This window comes from Macaca thibetana, chromosome 11 (genome assembly GCF_024542745.1).
Source record: "Macaca thibetana thibetana isolate TM-01 chromosome 11, ASM2454274v1, whole genome shotgun sequence".
NCBI classification, from domain to species: domain Eukaryota; kingdom Metazoa; phylum Chordata; class Mammalia; order Primates; family Cercopithecidae; genus Macaca; species Macaca thibetana.
In genome coordinates, this window is record NC_065588.1 from 12,319,498 (window position 1) to 12,333,316 (window position 13,819).

General features: G+C 39.2%; 1 protein-coding gene across 1 annotated transcript in view; it reads right to left on the reverse strand.

Moving 5' to 3' along the window:
* LRP6 (LDL receptor related protein 6) overlaps positions 1-13,819 on the reverse strand; it is a 153,625-nt gene that overhangs the window by 34,463 nt on the left and 105,343 nt on the right. Inside the window, exons 10-13 of the mRNA XM_050748223.1 lie at positions 11,702-11,928; positions 9,291-9,475; positions 8,332-8,658; positions 417-619 (exon numbers count right to left, since the gene is read on the reverse strand). Of these exons, the coding sequence (XP_050604180.1) occupies positions 417-619; positions 8,332-8,658; positions 9,291-9,475; positions 11,702-11,928 (942 nt within the window). The remainder of the gene's footprint in view (positions 1-416; positions 620-8,331; positions 8,659-9,290; positions 9,476-11,701; positions 11,929-13,819) is intronic.

Sequence of the window (13,819 nt, forward strand, 5' to 3'; positions counted from 1 at the left end):
TAACACATAAGAGCTATGTGCTTTGCATTCTTTTCAGCTAAAAAAGTTCGTAAGAATTCTAAGTGAGGGATAGAGCTGGAATCAGAACCAAGGCCTATTTCAAGGCTTCTAATACTCTATACAAAGAGAAATGTAAGGAAAAAGGCTTCATAAAGAAATGTAGGTGGCAGTCACAAAGCCATTACCGAAATAACAGCTTAAGTAAGCCTAACAATTTTCATCATAATATCATCATCAAACAATTGCTTACTCAAAATATCGTCAGAAGGAAAAAATAAGTTACTAGGTTCAGATTTTCAGTTTCATAAACACATACAAACACACTTAAGCAGAGTCAAGACTTAAGTGAAACAGAATGGTTGGTGAGTCCAATTATTAGTCAGGAGAAATGAATTTTGAACCACGCTCTCAATTACCTGGCTGCCATCTTCTTGTGCCTTTCGGATCATGTTTTGTCGTGAGTCAATCCAATAGAGTTGCTTGTCCAGAGGGTCATAGTCAATGGCCCGGACATTCCGAAGGCTGTGGATGGGAAGGATGATGTCGGGGCTCTGTTGTTCATCAATCACCATGCGGTTGATGGCACTCTTCTGACTGAAGAGCAGGAAAGTGGTAGGAGCTTAAAAGGAAGAAAAGAGAAAATCTGAAATCTAGTTACCCTATATCCTCTATCATCAATGATTTGATCAGCCTGTTGTATGTATTTCATACAAAACAGACACAGATATTGAAGAGCTAAGGCTGAGGACAAAATTCTTTGGCATGCCCTCAAAAACTCTCTTCAGAGTAACACTAATCAGCTCCCTGGTTACCAAATCAGTTACGAACTTACCTAATGAATGACATAGCCACCTACCCTATATTTCTCCATCCTGTCCACAGAGATACCACAGAACACTTCATTTCCATGAGGTATTTGATAAAAATACACAAAATTCTCCTGGTCTACCAAGTGAATAACCCTTAACCTAGTCTGTCTGGAAGATGGCAGGAAGCCTGGGCTTATATAAATTAAGGCAGAAACTTCTAGACTGATTTTACACATGACAGGGCAAGACCCATCTCAAGAGAAAAAAAAAAAAAGAAGGTTGATTTTGGTCTCAGCCTTCTCATTTGATCTGAAGTAAGTCACTGAGCCTCACTAGGCCAAAGTTTACTCAGCAGTAAAATAAAAGTCATAGCCATCTTGTCCCTCTCACTGAGTTACTATGAGAATTTTACAACGTATATGAAAATACTTTAAAAACTGTAAGGCACTATATAAATGTAAATTTTAATATGTTTTTAATAATTTAAAAATTATTTATAAAAAATTAATAGAGATGGGGTCTCGCCATGTTGCCCAGGCTGGTCTCGAACTCCTGGGCTCAAGCAATCCTCCCACCTCGGCCTCTCTCCCAAACTGCTGGGATTACAGGCAGAGCCACTGTGCCCAGCCATAAATTTAAAATAATTATTTATTACCAGTAGTAGCAGTAATAAACTTGGTATTAACAGGCATTGAACCTTCATGGATTGCAGATATCATTTTGTTTTTTGTGTATGTGATGACGGCATGGAAAGAGAGCAGGTAAAAATTACAAAAACTAATAATAATAGATGCTTTATGATATGGTTTGGCTGTGTCCCCACCCAAATCTCGAATAGTACTCCCACAATTCCCATGTGTTGTGAGAGGGACCCAGGGGGAGGTAACTGAATCATGGGGGCCAGTCTTTCCTGTGCTATTCTCATAATAGTGAATAAGTCGCACGAGATCTAAAGGGGTTTCCACTTTTGCTTCTTTCTCATTTGTCTCTTGCCGCTGCCAGGAAATAAGTGCCTTTTGCCTCCCACCACAATTCTGAGGCCTCCCCAGCCATGTGGAACTGTTAAGTCCAATTAAACCTCTTTTTGTTCCCAGTTTCCAATATGTCTTTATCAACAGTATGAAAATGAACTAACGCAGTGGCGCGATCTCGGCTCACTGCAGCCTCCACCTCCTGGGTTCAAGCGATTCTCCTGCCTCAGCCTTCTGAGTAGCTGGGATTACAGGCGCCCACCACCATGCCCAGCTAATTTTTGTATTTTTAGTAGAGACAAAGTTTCACCATGTTGGCCAGGCTGGTCTCGAACTCCTGACCTCAAGATCTACCCACCTTGGCCTCCCAAAGTGCTGGGATTACAGGTGTGAGCCACCATGCTCGGCCAAGAATGACTTCTGAGAGATTACAACAACTTCAAAGTCTAATGCCATTTTTAAAATCTTCATTAAAATATCTGTATACATTTCACAGACATCACCTAAATCCAGGAGAATTTTGTCCTTCTCAGGAATATAAAACATAAATAGTCAAGCCACAACTTCTTGCTTTATTTCCTCCTATTCCCCATTCTTCACAGCTCCATTATTAGTGGTCTCTCAGCTTATTTTACATTTACACTCAAATGAATACTGGCTTAAAACCCAAAGGAAATCAGTACTCACAAAGAAACTTGGTATTTACAAAACTGTAATTCTGCTTTAAGTTCATTAGTTAAAAACCCACATTCAGCTTGGAAGATTTAGAAAGTTATCCCAATGATCCTACTACAAATCTCCATTATCTGGAGTCCATCATACTAATACATTGATTTAACAACTTTTAGCAATTTTTTGTGGAGTCCATGCTTCAAGTAGTAAAAACACATCACACAGAATAGCTAAAAAGTCTCCCACTATAATTTTTATTTTAGAAGAATATTTTGGCAGTACTACTTTCTTAGTAAAGCAAAAAAAAAAAAATGTTAAAGGTTCTAAATTGGCTGGGCACAGTGGCTCACGCCTGTAATACTAGCCCTTTGGGAGGCTGAGGCAGTAGGATCACTTGCGGCTGGGAGTTCAAGACCAGCCTGAACAACACAGCAAGACCCCCTTCTGTTTAAAAGACTTAGAAGAAAGATCCCAGAGTTTTAGTTCCCACATTTTCTTGCCTGGGAAGCAATTAATCAAATACATATTTGGCTCCTAGGATATTTTGCTGGGTATTCTCTTTTCCAAGTAAAATTTTAACCTTCAATAAGATTCCACATTAGTTGTGGATCTTGTTGTTCTAGTAATGTGGACTAAGATAAAGCCACATGTGGCTCCAAATAAATGCCTGTTCCAAAAAATCTACTCAAATATATTAAAAATTACAAATTAACTGGTTATTTCTAAAAGGCAGCCAATATTCTGACCTATTTTCAAGTCAGTAAGTGCTTAAAATGACAAAGAATATGCCATTTTAAAAGCCTAAATCCACCCTATCAAATTTATGTAAACTTTAACCACCTCTCCCACATTTCCTTCAGAATGGTGCTTTAACAACGACCTCATCTGGTTGTCTGAGTCTTGCATTCCCACAATGAAGACATCAGAGAAGCTGGAGGATGAGATGTGTACGTAGGAGGGAGCTTTTCAGTTCTCTTCTGAAGGCATATGTGTTCACCAGTAGCTTAGACAAAGGTGTTGCTCCTGTTTAAGAATAGAATAAACTAGAAGGCCAAGCCTATCATGTATGACTGTACCATTTGTGCACTGTGCCAGGGGCATTGAGTAGGAACTGCAATCCAGTCCACACTTCCTTAGCCACACCATGCACCTGCAGGGCTAAATCTGCTCAGAGGAAACATTTTTTTCCAATTTGCACAAAGATGCCACAGAGGCCACTTCAGTACTGAACAAAGGATTACAACAATTTGGCTTCCCATTTACTCTCTGATCTAATCTCTTTATTCACTTCATTCCAGCAACACTAGCTTCCTAGGTGTTCCTCTAACATGTCAGACATGTTCCCCCAAGACCTTTTGCATTACTATCCCCTTTTGCTTGATAGGTGTTTTCCCAGATACCTGGGAATAGCTCATTTCTTCACTTCCTTCAGTTCTTGACATAAGTGTCACTTTTTCAGTAAGAACTTCTCTAATCACTCTACTTAACACTGCAGTCCCTGCCACCATCACCCTTTCTTGCTCTTTATATTTCTTCATTATACTTATTGCCACCTAACCCCTGACATAATTTATTCAGTTTATTATCTGTCCCACTGAATCTCATTCACTGCTGTATTTTCCAACGGCTGAAGTAATGCGCAGCTTGTAATAGGTGCTCAATAAATAAATACTCATTACAATATATGAAGAAACAAGCAATAGAGCCTAGCACAGTGGCATGTGCTCGTAGTTCCAGCAACTAGGGAGACTGAGGTGGGAGGACTTCTTCAGCCCAGGAGTTCAAGTCCAACCTGGGCAACACAGTAAGACCTGATCTCTTAAAAAGAGGAACAAAAGCCAGAAGGAAGCACTGGGTGACAAGGAGAGTCTTGTAGCTATGATTTTGAAAGTAAGAGAATAAAATCTGAGGAAAGGAAAAGAAAAATTTATTTAGGACCTCCAATATATTACCTATCATACTAAATGTTATTTAATCCACAAAATTATTATCTCTATTTTATAGGCGAATGCACTGAAGATCAGAAAGCTCAGGCCGGGTGTAGTGGCTCATGCCTGTAATCCCAGCATTTTGGGAGGCCAAGGCTGGTGGATCACCTGAGGTCAGGAGTTCAAGACCAGCCTGGCCAACATGGTGAAACCCCCTCTCCACTAAAAATACAAAAATTAGCCAGGCACCGCGGTGCACCCCTGTAATCCCAGTTACTCAGGAGGCTGAGACAGGAGAATCACTTGAACCTGGGAGCCGGAGGTTGCAGTGAGCCAAGATCGCACCACTTTACTCCAGCCTGGGTGACAGTGTGAGACTGTCTCAAAAAAAAAAAAAAAAGTCTTTCGGCCGGAACCGCCATTTTCCAGTAATTCGCCAAAATGACAAACACAAAGGGAAAGAGGAGAGGCACCTGATATATGTTCTCCAGGCCTTTCAGAAAACATGGAGTTGTTCCTTTGGCCACCTATATGCAAATCTATAAGAAAGGTGATATTGTAGACATCAAGCGAATGGGTACTATTCAAAAAGGAATGCCCACAATGTCACCATGGCAAAACTGGGAGAGTCTATGATGGTACCCAGCATGCTGTTGGCACTGTTGTAAACAAACAAGTTAAGGGTAAGATTCTTGCCAAGAGAATTAACGTGCATATTGAGCACGTTAAGCACTCTAAGACCCGTAATAGCTTCCTGAAAGGAAGAGATAAGAGATATCCCTGAAAGGAAGCTATCAGAAAATGGAAAGTGATCAGAAAAAGAAAGAAGACAAAGAGAAAGGTACCTGGGTTTGGCTGAAGCGCCAGCCTGCTCCACCCAGAGAAGCATATTTTGTGAGAACCAATGGGAAGGAGCCTCAGCTGCTGGAACCTATTCCCTATGAATTCATGGCATAATAGGTGTTAAAAAAATAAAAGACTTCTGGACTGCTAAAAAAAAAAAAAAGAGTTAAATGATTTTCCCAAGGTCATGAAGCTGTTGGGTAAAACAGTGTATGTGTTTTTCCAGGCCTTGCCTTGCTTCTTCATTCATTTATTTAACAATAATTTCTTGAGTGTCTACCACAGACTAAGCGTTATTCTAAGGCACGTAAGGTATGTCAATGACGAAAACAGAAAAAAAAATTGCTGCTTCATGGAGTTTATATTCCAACAGACAGACAATAAGCAATAAATGTAACAAAGAAGGAAGTTATATAAATAGTAGAGCGTATAAATGACATAATACATAAAGGGGTGAAAGTGCTATGGGAAAAAGAAAAAGTACAGATAAGGGGCACTGGCATGCTGGATAGAATAGCAGCATAATTTTAATTTTAAATAGCATAGACCAGGTGTCACTATGAAGGAAAAAATGCAAGAACAACACTCCAAGCAGAGGAAACAAGCAGTTCAACAGTCATGAGGTGGGGGTACCCAGCCTATCTGAAACCAGCAATGAGGCCAGTGTGGCTGTCATGAAGAAAGCAAGGGAGACAAGAGTAAAAGCTGAGGTTAGAGAAGAAAACTGAGTGGTGGGGCGTGAGAGGGAAGAAGGGGTTATGAAATGTTGGGTATAGGTCATGTAGGACCCAGCAGGCCATTGTAAGAACTAGGTTTTTATTCTGTGTGAAATGAGAAGCCAGACTTCTCAAAAGACACGTCTATATATGTTACTGTCCTTTCCTTTTTTCCATTCACGTTTTAATGTACTGCATTCTGCGTTTCCCCATTACTTCCCTGAAATTACTCTCTTCAGGGTTAATAACCACCTTACCCAAAAATCCAATGTATGCTATTTTAGACCTCCCCTTACTCATTCAACAGAGTTCATTTTTTAAACAACCTTATCTCTGTCTTCCGTGCCTCTATTCTGTCCTCCTTTTTCTCTTACCTCTCTGATTGCTACTGCTGTGTGCTCTGTGAACTTCTCCTCCTCAACCAGAGTTGCAGAGTTTACCAAGTGCCTTCTTTTCTCTCCATCAGAGTCAGCCCACTGATGGGGATTATGGCCCACAAGTTAAATCTGGCCTGCTGCCTGTTTCTGTAATAAAGTTTTACTGGAATTCAGCCACTTCCATTTTTAAAATGTATTGCCTGAGGCTGCTGTCACACTACCATGGCGAGAGCTGGGCAGAGTTCAGCAGGTGTGACACGGCCTAAACACCCACAAAGCCTATGAGAGAAAGTTGCTGGCTCTTGAACTATACATTCTCTTTAGGTAACCTCATTCATTTTAAATACATCCTGGTATTTCCAAAATTTGTATCTCCAACCTCATGTCTCTTCTCTGATGATAGTCCATCAACTATGACACATAATCTAGAGGTCATCCTTGCTTCCTCCCTTTCTTTCCCACACAGAACTCATTAATAACTTCTGCTTGTTCCAGCTTCAAAATATATCTTGAATCTATCAACCTGTCTTCAACACACATGCTGCTGCCACCACCACTGTCCAGGTCTACTTGCATTACCACATTGGTCTCACTGACTTCCCTGGTACTGGTTCTTCTCCCCAGAAATCAGACCATATATTATCTTCTATCTTCATAACAACCCTATACAGCAATTATTATTATTATTCCAACTTTACAAATGAGAAAAAATTAAGGCTTAAAAAATGTATTACTTGTGTAAAGCAAAAAGGCTAATGTGTAGCAGAGATTCCAAAGTACAACCTCTTAATCATTCCACCATATGCTTGTGTTCTTTCTCTTTCACAACTGAAGTTGGCATCAGAATAGACCAAATTTTTCCTATGGGAATTATGACTTTCTTTTGTACTTGAGAGAATGTGTCAGGTCAATAGTTAATTATCTCTAACATCCTTAGCAGTTTGTTACTTTCCACCATATTGACCCAAACTCTACCTCTCCCATAATCTATTCTTTCTGATCTAATCTACTTATTTCTTAATCGTATCTACCAATTTGTTCTTGTCTATCCACCAAGAAATGGGCCTTCATATCTATTTAGGTTATAAGCCAGGTTTCCCCTAGCCAACAATGTTTTGTTACACACTTTTTTGTTAGTGTTGTGTGTGTACTTGCCGGTATTTAAAAATCAGGAGATGAGGGAGTCACACACAAAAAAATCTAGATTCAGGACTGAATGAAAAGATCTGGAAACATCAGCTTCAGTTAAATTGCAGCTGCCTACTATGTTCATTGCATTTTCTCTTTAGTTTCTTATCAACTATTACTTTATACTGCGTTACATGTTCTCATATGCATTTTCTGTATGGCCTATTACGCATTTAAATTTTTCAAGAATGTCCTACTCTATGCACTTCAAAGGACAAGTAAGTTGTGTTTTGGGATTCTGTTTTACTCCTTTACAATAAACACGATGCATGAAACCATGCAAATTTTACACTTAATATTTAACGTCCAAGGGTGAAAGACTTAATTTTTCCTTTTTTTTTAAAGAAAGAATCTCTCTGTGTCACCCAGGCTGGAGTGCAGTGGTGCCATCACGGCTCACTACAGCCTCAATCTCCTGGGGCCAAGTAATCCTCCTACTTCACCCTCCTGAGTAGGTGGGACTACAGGTGCACACCATTACTCTGGCTAACGTTTTTATTTTTTGTAAATACAAGGTCTCGCTATATTGCCTAGGCTGGTCTCGAACTCCTGGGCTGAAGCATTCCTCCCACCTCAGCTTCCCAAAGTGTTGGGTTACGGACATAAAACAATGCACCAGCATAAGACTTAATTTTTCTATAACATCAAATTGCTATCATCAAACAAGTAGTAAGTAACAAAAACTTGCATTCCCCTACCCTTTAACCAAACAAATGATCCCCTCTGGATTCCCACAATATTTTACTTCAGAAAAAACACACGCTAAAGTACTTTGAAAATGCTGCTTTCTCTCACTCTAGCTTGCTTTGGAGGGACATGCAGCTTACCACTACAAGTCCTGTTGTCAGCATTAAGAGAGTAGTGGGCAGGGCATCCACAAACAAAACCCCCAACTGGCACAGCCAAGCAGAGGTGGGAGCAGTGCCCATTGCTGGAAGCACACTCATTCCACCCTGACTGTCGAGATGAGTGAAAGACGAGGATGTCCATCACATAATCCAAATGGCCCTGAATGATGGTGCGGTTTTGGCCACTGGTTTTGTTGGCACGCTCAATGCTGCGTCGGCTCCAGTCCGTCCAGTAGATATAATCTTGGTACTGAGTTAAGCCAAAAGGATGAGGCAAGTCATCTGCTATAACTTCACGGTTGAGTCCTATTTTCAGAAAGGCAGTAGACAGGGGAGAAGCAGAGTGATAAAATATGTGAGAATACAAGTGTCTTGTTGGCAAAAAGAAAAAAAAAAAAGCCCTAACATATAAAACATTACACTGTAAGCAATTTAAAATAGAAAAATTCATTTAAAAGCAATTCTAAAAGCAGACCAGTACTCTGAATCAATCTATCTTCTGACCCCATGCTTCAAACTTATATTCCTGCTACGAATCACTCAGTTTCCTAAAATTCTTGCAAATGGTCTACTTTAAATGTGGTTTTCTTTTCTCTACATAAGGGTCTACAGTTCATTTTTTCTTCTTGAACTATAAAAGGAAAAGATGGAAATATATGTATTTTACTGGTACAAAAGTCATTTCAGGAGTATCTAGGGAGTTATAAATTTCATTACAAGTCCAATAATAATGAAACTTTCAAATAATAAAGAGATGATTCCAAGTACCTGGATCACTATTAATAATAACAAATAGGATACAATTCCAGAATAGAAGAAGAGTGGACACATTCATATGAAGTTGTATTAAAAGTATCTAACCAATGATAAATAGCAGCCACTGATTTTTGCATGGAAAGAATATACTGTCTGTCTGAGTAAAAAGTAGTGAAGCTTACCAAGCATATTTGAAGATTCTATTAAGTTGGTGTCCAGGTCTGTCCAGTAAAGCCTCCTTTTAGCATAATCAATAGTCAGGCCATTTGCCCGCCCCACATTTGGAACTAAGGTAGTGCGTTCACTTCCATCCATTGCAGCTCTGTCTATCTTAGGTTTTCCACCCCATTCAGTCCAATACATAAATCTAAATTCAAAATAATAAATATTTAACATTTCATTTTTTAAATTATCTGGGGGTCATATTCATGCAAACTAAATAAATTTAAAGAAAACATATAGCAAATCAAGGAAATGGGTAAAACAAAATCATGGCTACAATGCTTTCAATTATTTTGGCACCCTAAACTAAATATTTTTTTCCGTATCCCAAAAAGGAAGTGAGTCAGCTTTCTTTAGTCTTTCCAATGAATTTGTTCCATCCAAACCTAGGAATTGGAAATAAACCAATAGTTTATTGCAGTACTGGCATTTATAAAACTAATATTTAAGAAAACAGCAAAGGTTTAAAGCTCTGGTCTCAGAATCTGGTTCACTTCTGAGTAAAATTTTTTATATATTTTTGAATATTAACTAATTTGAGTTTTTAATATGCTGAACTTACTTTTTGACTTGTGTAATCAACTTTTCCTCAAAATAAGTTGCAGAAGTACATGAAAGACAATTATAAATACTAACCCTTTAACTGAAGTCAAAAGCAAAGCTTGAAAATGTATTTGGTCATATAGTCCAAGGGAGCATGCTATATGGTAAGAACAACACATCACCCCTTGATGTGTCCACTGGGCAATGAACACTACACTACTACAACAATCCGTGAAATTTTAGAATAATTATTTTGCTGTTATTTTCCATTTTTGAGTTCTGCACTTTAATCTTACAGTAATTCTACAGTATAGGCTTTTTATAGATAAACAGGCCAAAACACTACAAGAAATGTGAACAATTTATCTAATGTCTTCAAGCCAGTTACACGACAGAGCTGGAACTAGAACCTAATCCTTGGCCAAATGCCCTTTTCAAGTCAACTAGTGAGGTGCTAGTTTTTGAGACTCTTGAATATTGGAACTGAAAAAGCACTTCACATGCCAGCTCTCACGAAATACTTGAGGACAGATATTCACTCATCAGCCTGTCAGCTGATAGCTGACTTGGTAGCAAAGCATGAACATGCTTTTCTGAAAACTGAAGGTGTCCTGCCTTTATATGCATTTGTCAATTGACAGGCATGTGCACACCATAAAAGCCAAAGAGAAACAACTGAGAGATAAATTTCATACTTGCCAGCAGCAACCAATACCAGAGTCTTTAGTCTCAACTATTAAATTTATCCGTCGGGCAGCTAATGTTTAGAGCAAAGATCACCACAGTATGTCAGTGCTGACTAGATGAATTACTAATCATGGAATCAATGTCATTTCAGTGAAACTATTTTAAGTAGCAAATATAGTAAACATATTTATATGTTCACATTGTTTACTACTATTTCTTTTTTTTTTTTTTTTCCAAGACGGAGTCTTGCTCTGTCACCCAGGCTGGAGTGCAGTGGCATGATCTCGGCTCACTGCAACCTCCACCTCCCGAATTCAAACAATTCTCCTGCTTCAGCCTCCTGAGTAGCTGGGACTACAGACACATGCCACCATGCCTGGCTACTTTTTTTTTATTTTTAGTAGTTATGGGGTTTCACCATGTTGGCCAGGCTGGTCTCAAACTCCTGACCTTGTGATCCGCCCATGCCTCGGCCTCCCAAAGTGCTGGGATTACAAGCATGAGCCACCACGCCCAGCCTGTTGACTTCTTTTATAAGTGGAATTTTTCTTCAAATTTCAGATTTCTTAGCTGCTGGCTTTAAAAAATGTGCTGACTCTTGTAAAAAGGAACATCCGCCCTTGAAAAACGTCATGTTGTAAACAGTTTAGTCTATCTTGTAATAACAACGCCACTGCCAGTTTATAATAATGATCAAACCAAACTATCCATTTTGAATTAATAAATACTCCAAAATAAAGCTTTTTAAACGTAGTTTTTTCTTAGCTCACAACATTGTTTCAGTGGGTTTACTTCAATAGGCTTGAAATCTAGTATAACCGGAAAGGAGTGCAAGCAACTATAGATGCATAATACCTGTTGGTATATATATTTAACATATCAATATACTCATCAGTAACATTTGATTATCCATTTCCCTCTTTCCTCACCTAAAGTTAATTATGACAAAAGTAAAATTAGCTAATAATTATTTATTCAAATCAGCAAAATATCAATAGTGTTTTTAAAAGCTCATCTATCATTTAGTTCTTAGATTCCTAAGAAGTATTATTTAAAACATTAAGAATATCATCTATAACTATGCCATGTTCCCCAAAATGTACACTGCAGTTGCAAAGAATGCACATGTAAAGCTGTTTACCCTTCGGCAGGGTCCAACGCCAGAGCTCTGGGACTATCTAGGTCTTTCCACACCAAAACTTGTCGATGCTGCCCATCCAACTTTGACACCTCGATTCGATTCGTTCCTGTGTCTGCCCAGTACAAGTTCTTCCCAAGCCAGTCTACTGCCATGCCTTCTGGATAATCTAAGCCGAATTCTACCACATGTTCCAGTGCACTGCCATTCATAAAGGCTCTGCTGATGGTCTGTAAAATAACATCAACAACTAAGTCATATGGCATAAGTCAAAACCCAATCCAGAAAGAAGGTTTGGTTTGGTTTTTGTCAGGGGCAAGAGGATCCAGAAGTGACAAGAGGCATACTATTTCCTAATAAAATTCACATAACTTGCAAGTGCAGAAAAATTTGATGTGAATCTCTAATAAATGCAACTTCAAGTTTTACTGCCAACTCAGTGGGGAAATGTTAAAACTCTAAAGAACCAAAAACTTATTCTACTAACAGCAGAATGACTTTACTTTTAAAATTTATCGGTAATCAAGTGGAAAAGCTGTGACCGCAATGCTACAGATCTTAACAAGCAGTCAATTTTCTTTTTTTTTTTTTTTGAGACGGAGTCTCGCTCTGTCGCCCAGGCTGGAGTGCAGTGGCGCAATCTCCACTCACTGCAAGCTCCGCCACCCAGGTTCACGCCATTCTCCTGCCTCAGCCTCCAGTGTAGCTGGGACTACAGGCGCCCGGCTAATTTTTTTGTATTTTTAGTAGAGACTGGATTTCACAGAACAAGTAGTCAATTTTCAAAAGGTGCTTAAGATTATGGCAAGTCATCATGCCTACCATATAAATGAATGTAACCATTATACTACCATTATAACTTTGAGCCCCATAAAAGTTTTAAAAATCATAATTCAAACTAATAGATACTACATCTTATTAAGTATTATCCTAAGTACGTTTTGTCCACAGATTTTCTCATTTAATACAACAGTCCTGCAAGTATGGCATTACCTCTATTTTATTTTATTTTATTTTTTTGAGAATTAGTCTCATTCTGTCACCCAGGCTGGAGTGCAGTGGCATGATCTCGGCTCACTGCAACCTCTGCCTCCCAGGTTCAAGTGATTCTTGTGCCTCGGTTTCCCGAGTAGCTGGGATTACAGGTGTGCACCACCACACCCAACTAATTTTTGTATTTTTAGTAGAGACAGGGTTTTGTCATGTTGGCCAGGCTGATCTCAAACTCGTGACCTCAGGTGATCCATATGCCTCAGCCTCTCAAAGTGCTGGGATTACATGCATGAGTCACCACATCCGGCTACCCCCCATTTTCAAGATGAGGAAATTTAGATCACCCAATGCAAACCAATATTTATCTCATTTATTCACTTAATACATTTAACTGAACACCATTAGAATCCAACTCTGACTCCAACACCCCATGTTTTCGCACATTACAAAAAAGTTTACATGAGTTATCTGAAACAAGCCCAAAACAATCTGGAAGAAGAAAAGATTATTCTTCAGATTTATAGGTCTGGAGCTTCCTCTCTCTGGCTATCCTGGTATTCTTTTCGGTAACTATTCTAGGAAGAAGAAAATAAACAGTAACTCATTGTCGGCCTTTTCCGCCTCAGTCAGACCCTAAAATTTTGTTTAAAGTAAATCAAGAATTTTTGTTTAAAGTAAATCAATAGCCATTTTATGTGAAGCACACATTTCCTTACTCAGCTAATTGCAGAAAATGTCATTCATCATTTTCAAATGGAAGAAAGTAGAGGAAGACTACGGCTAGGAGAGTTAAAACACTCTGGCAAAGTATCTTATATTAAAAAGCATCTAAATAAAATACTGAACGGGCCTTTCCCTTCACTTAAAAACTTAAGGGTTTTGGCCGGGCACGGTGGCTCACACCTGTAATCCCAGCACTTTGGGAGGACGAAGCGGGCGAATCACGAGGTCAAGAGTTCGAGCAGCCTGGCCAACATGGTGAAACCCCATCTCTACTAAAAATACAAAAATTAGCTGGCGTCATGGCACACACCTGTAGTCCTAGCTGCTTGGGAGGCTGAAGCAGGAGAATCGCTTGAACCTGGGAGGCAGGGGTTGCAGTGAGCTGAGATCGCACCACTGCACTCC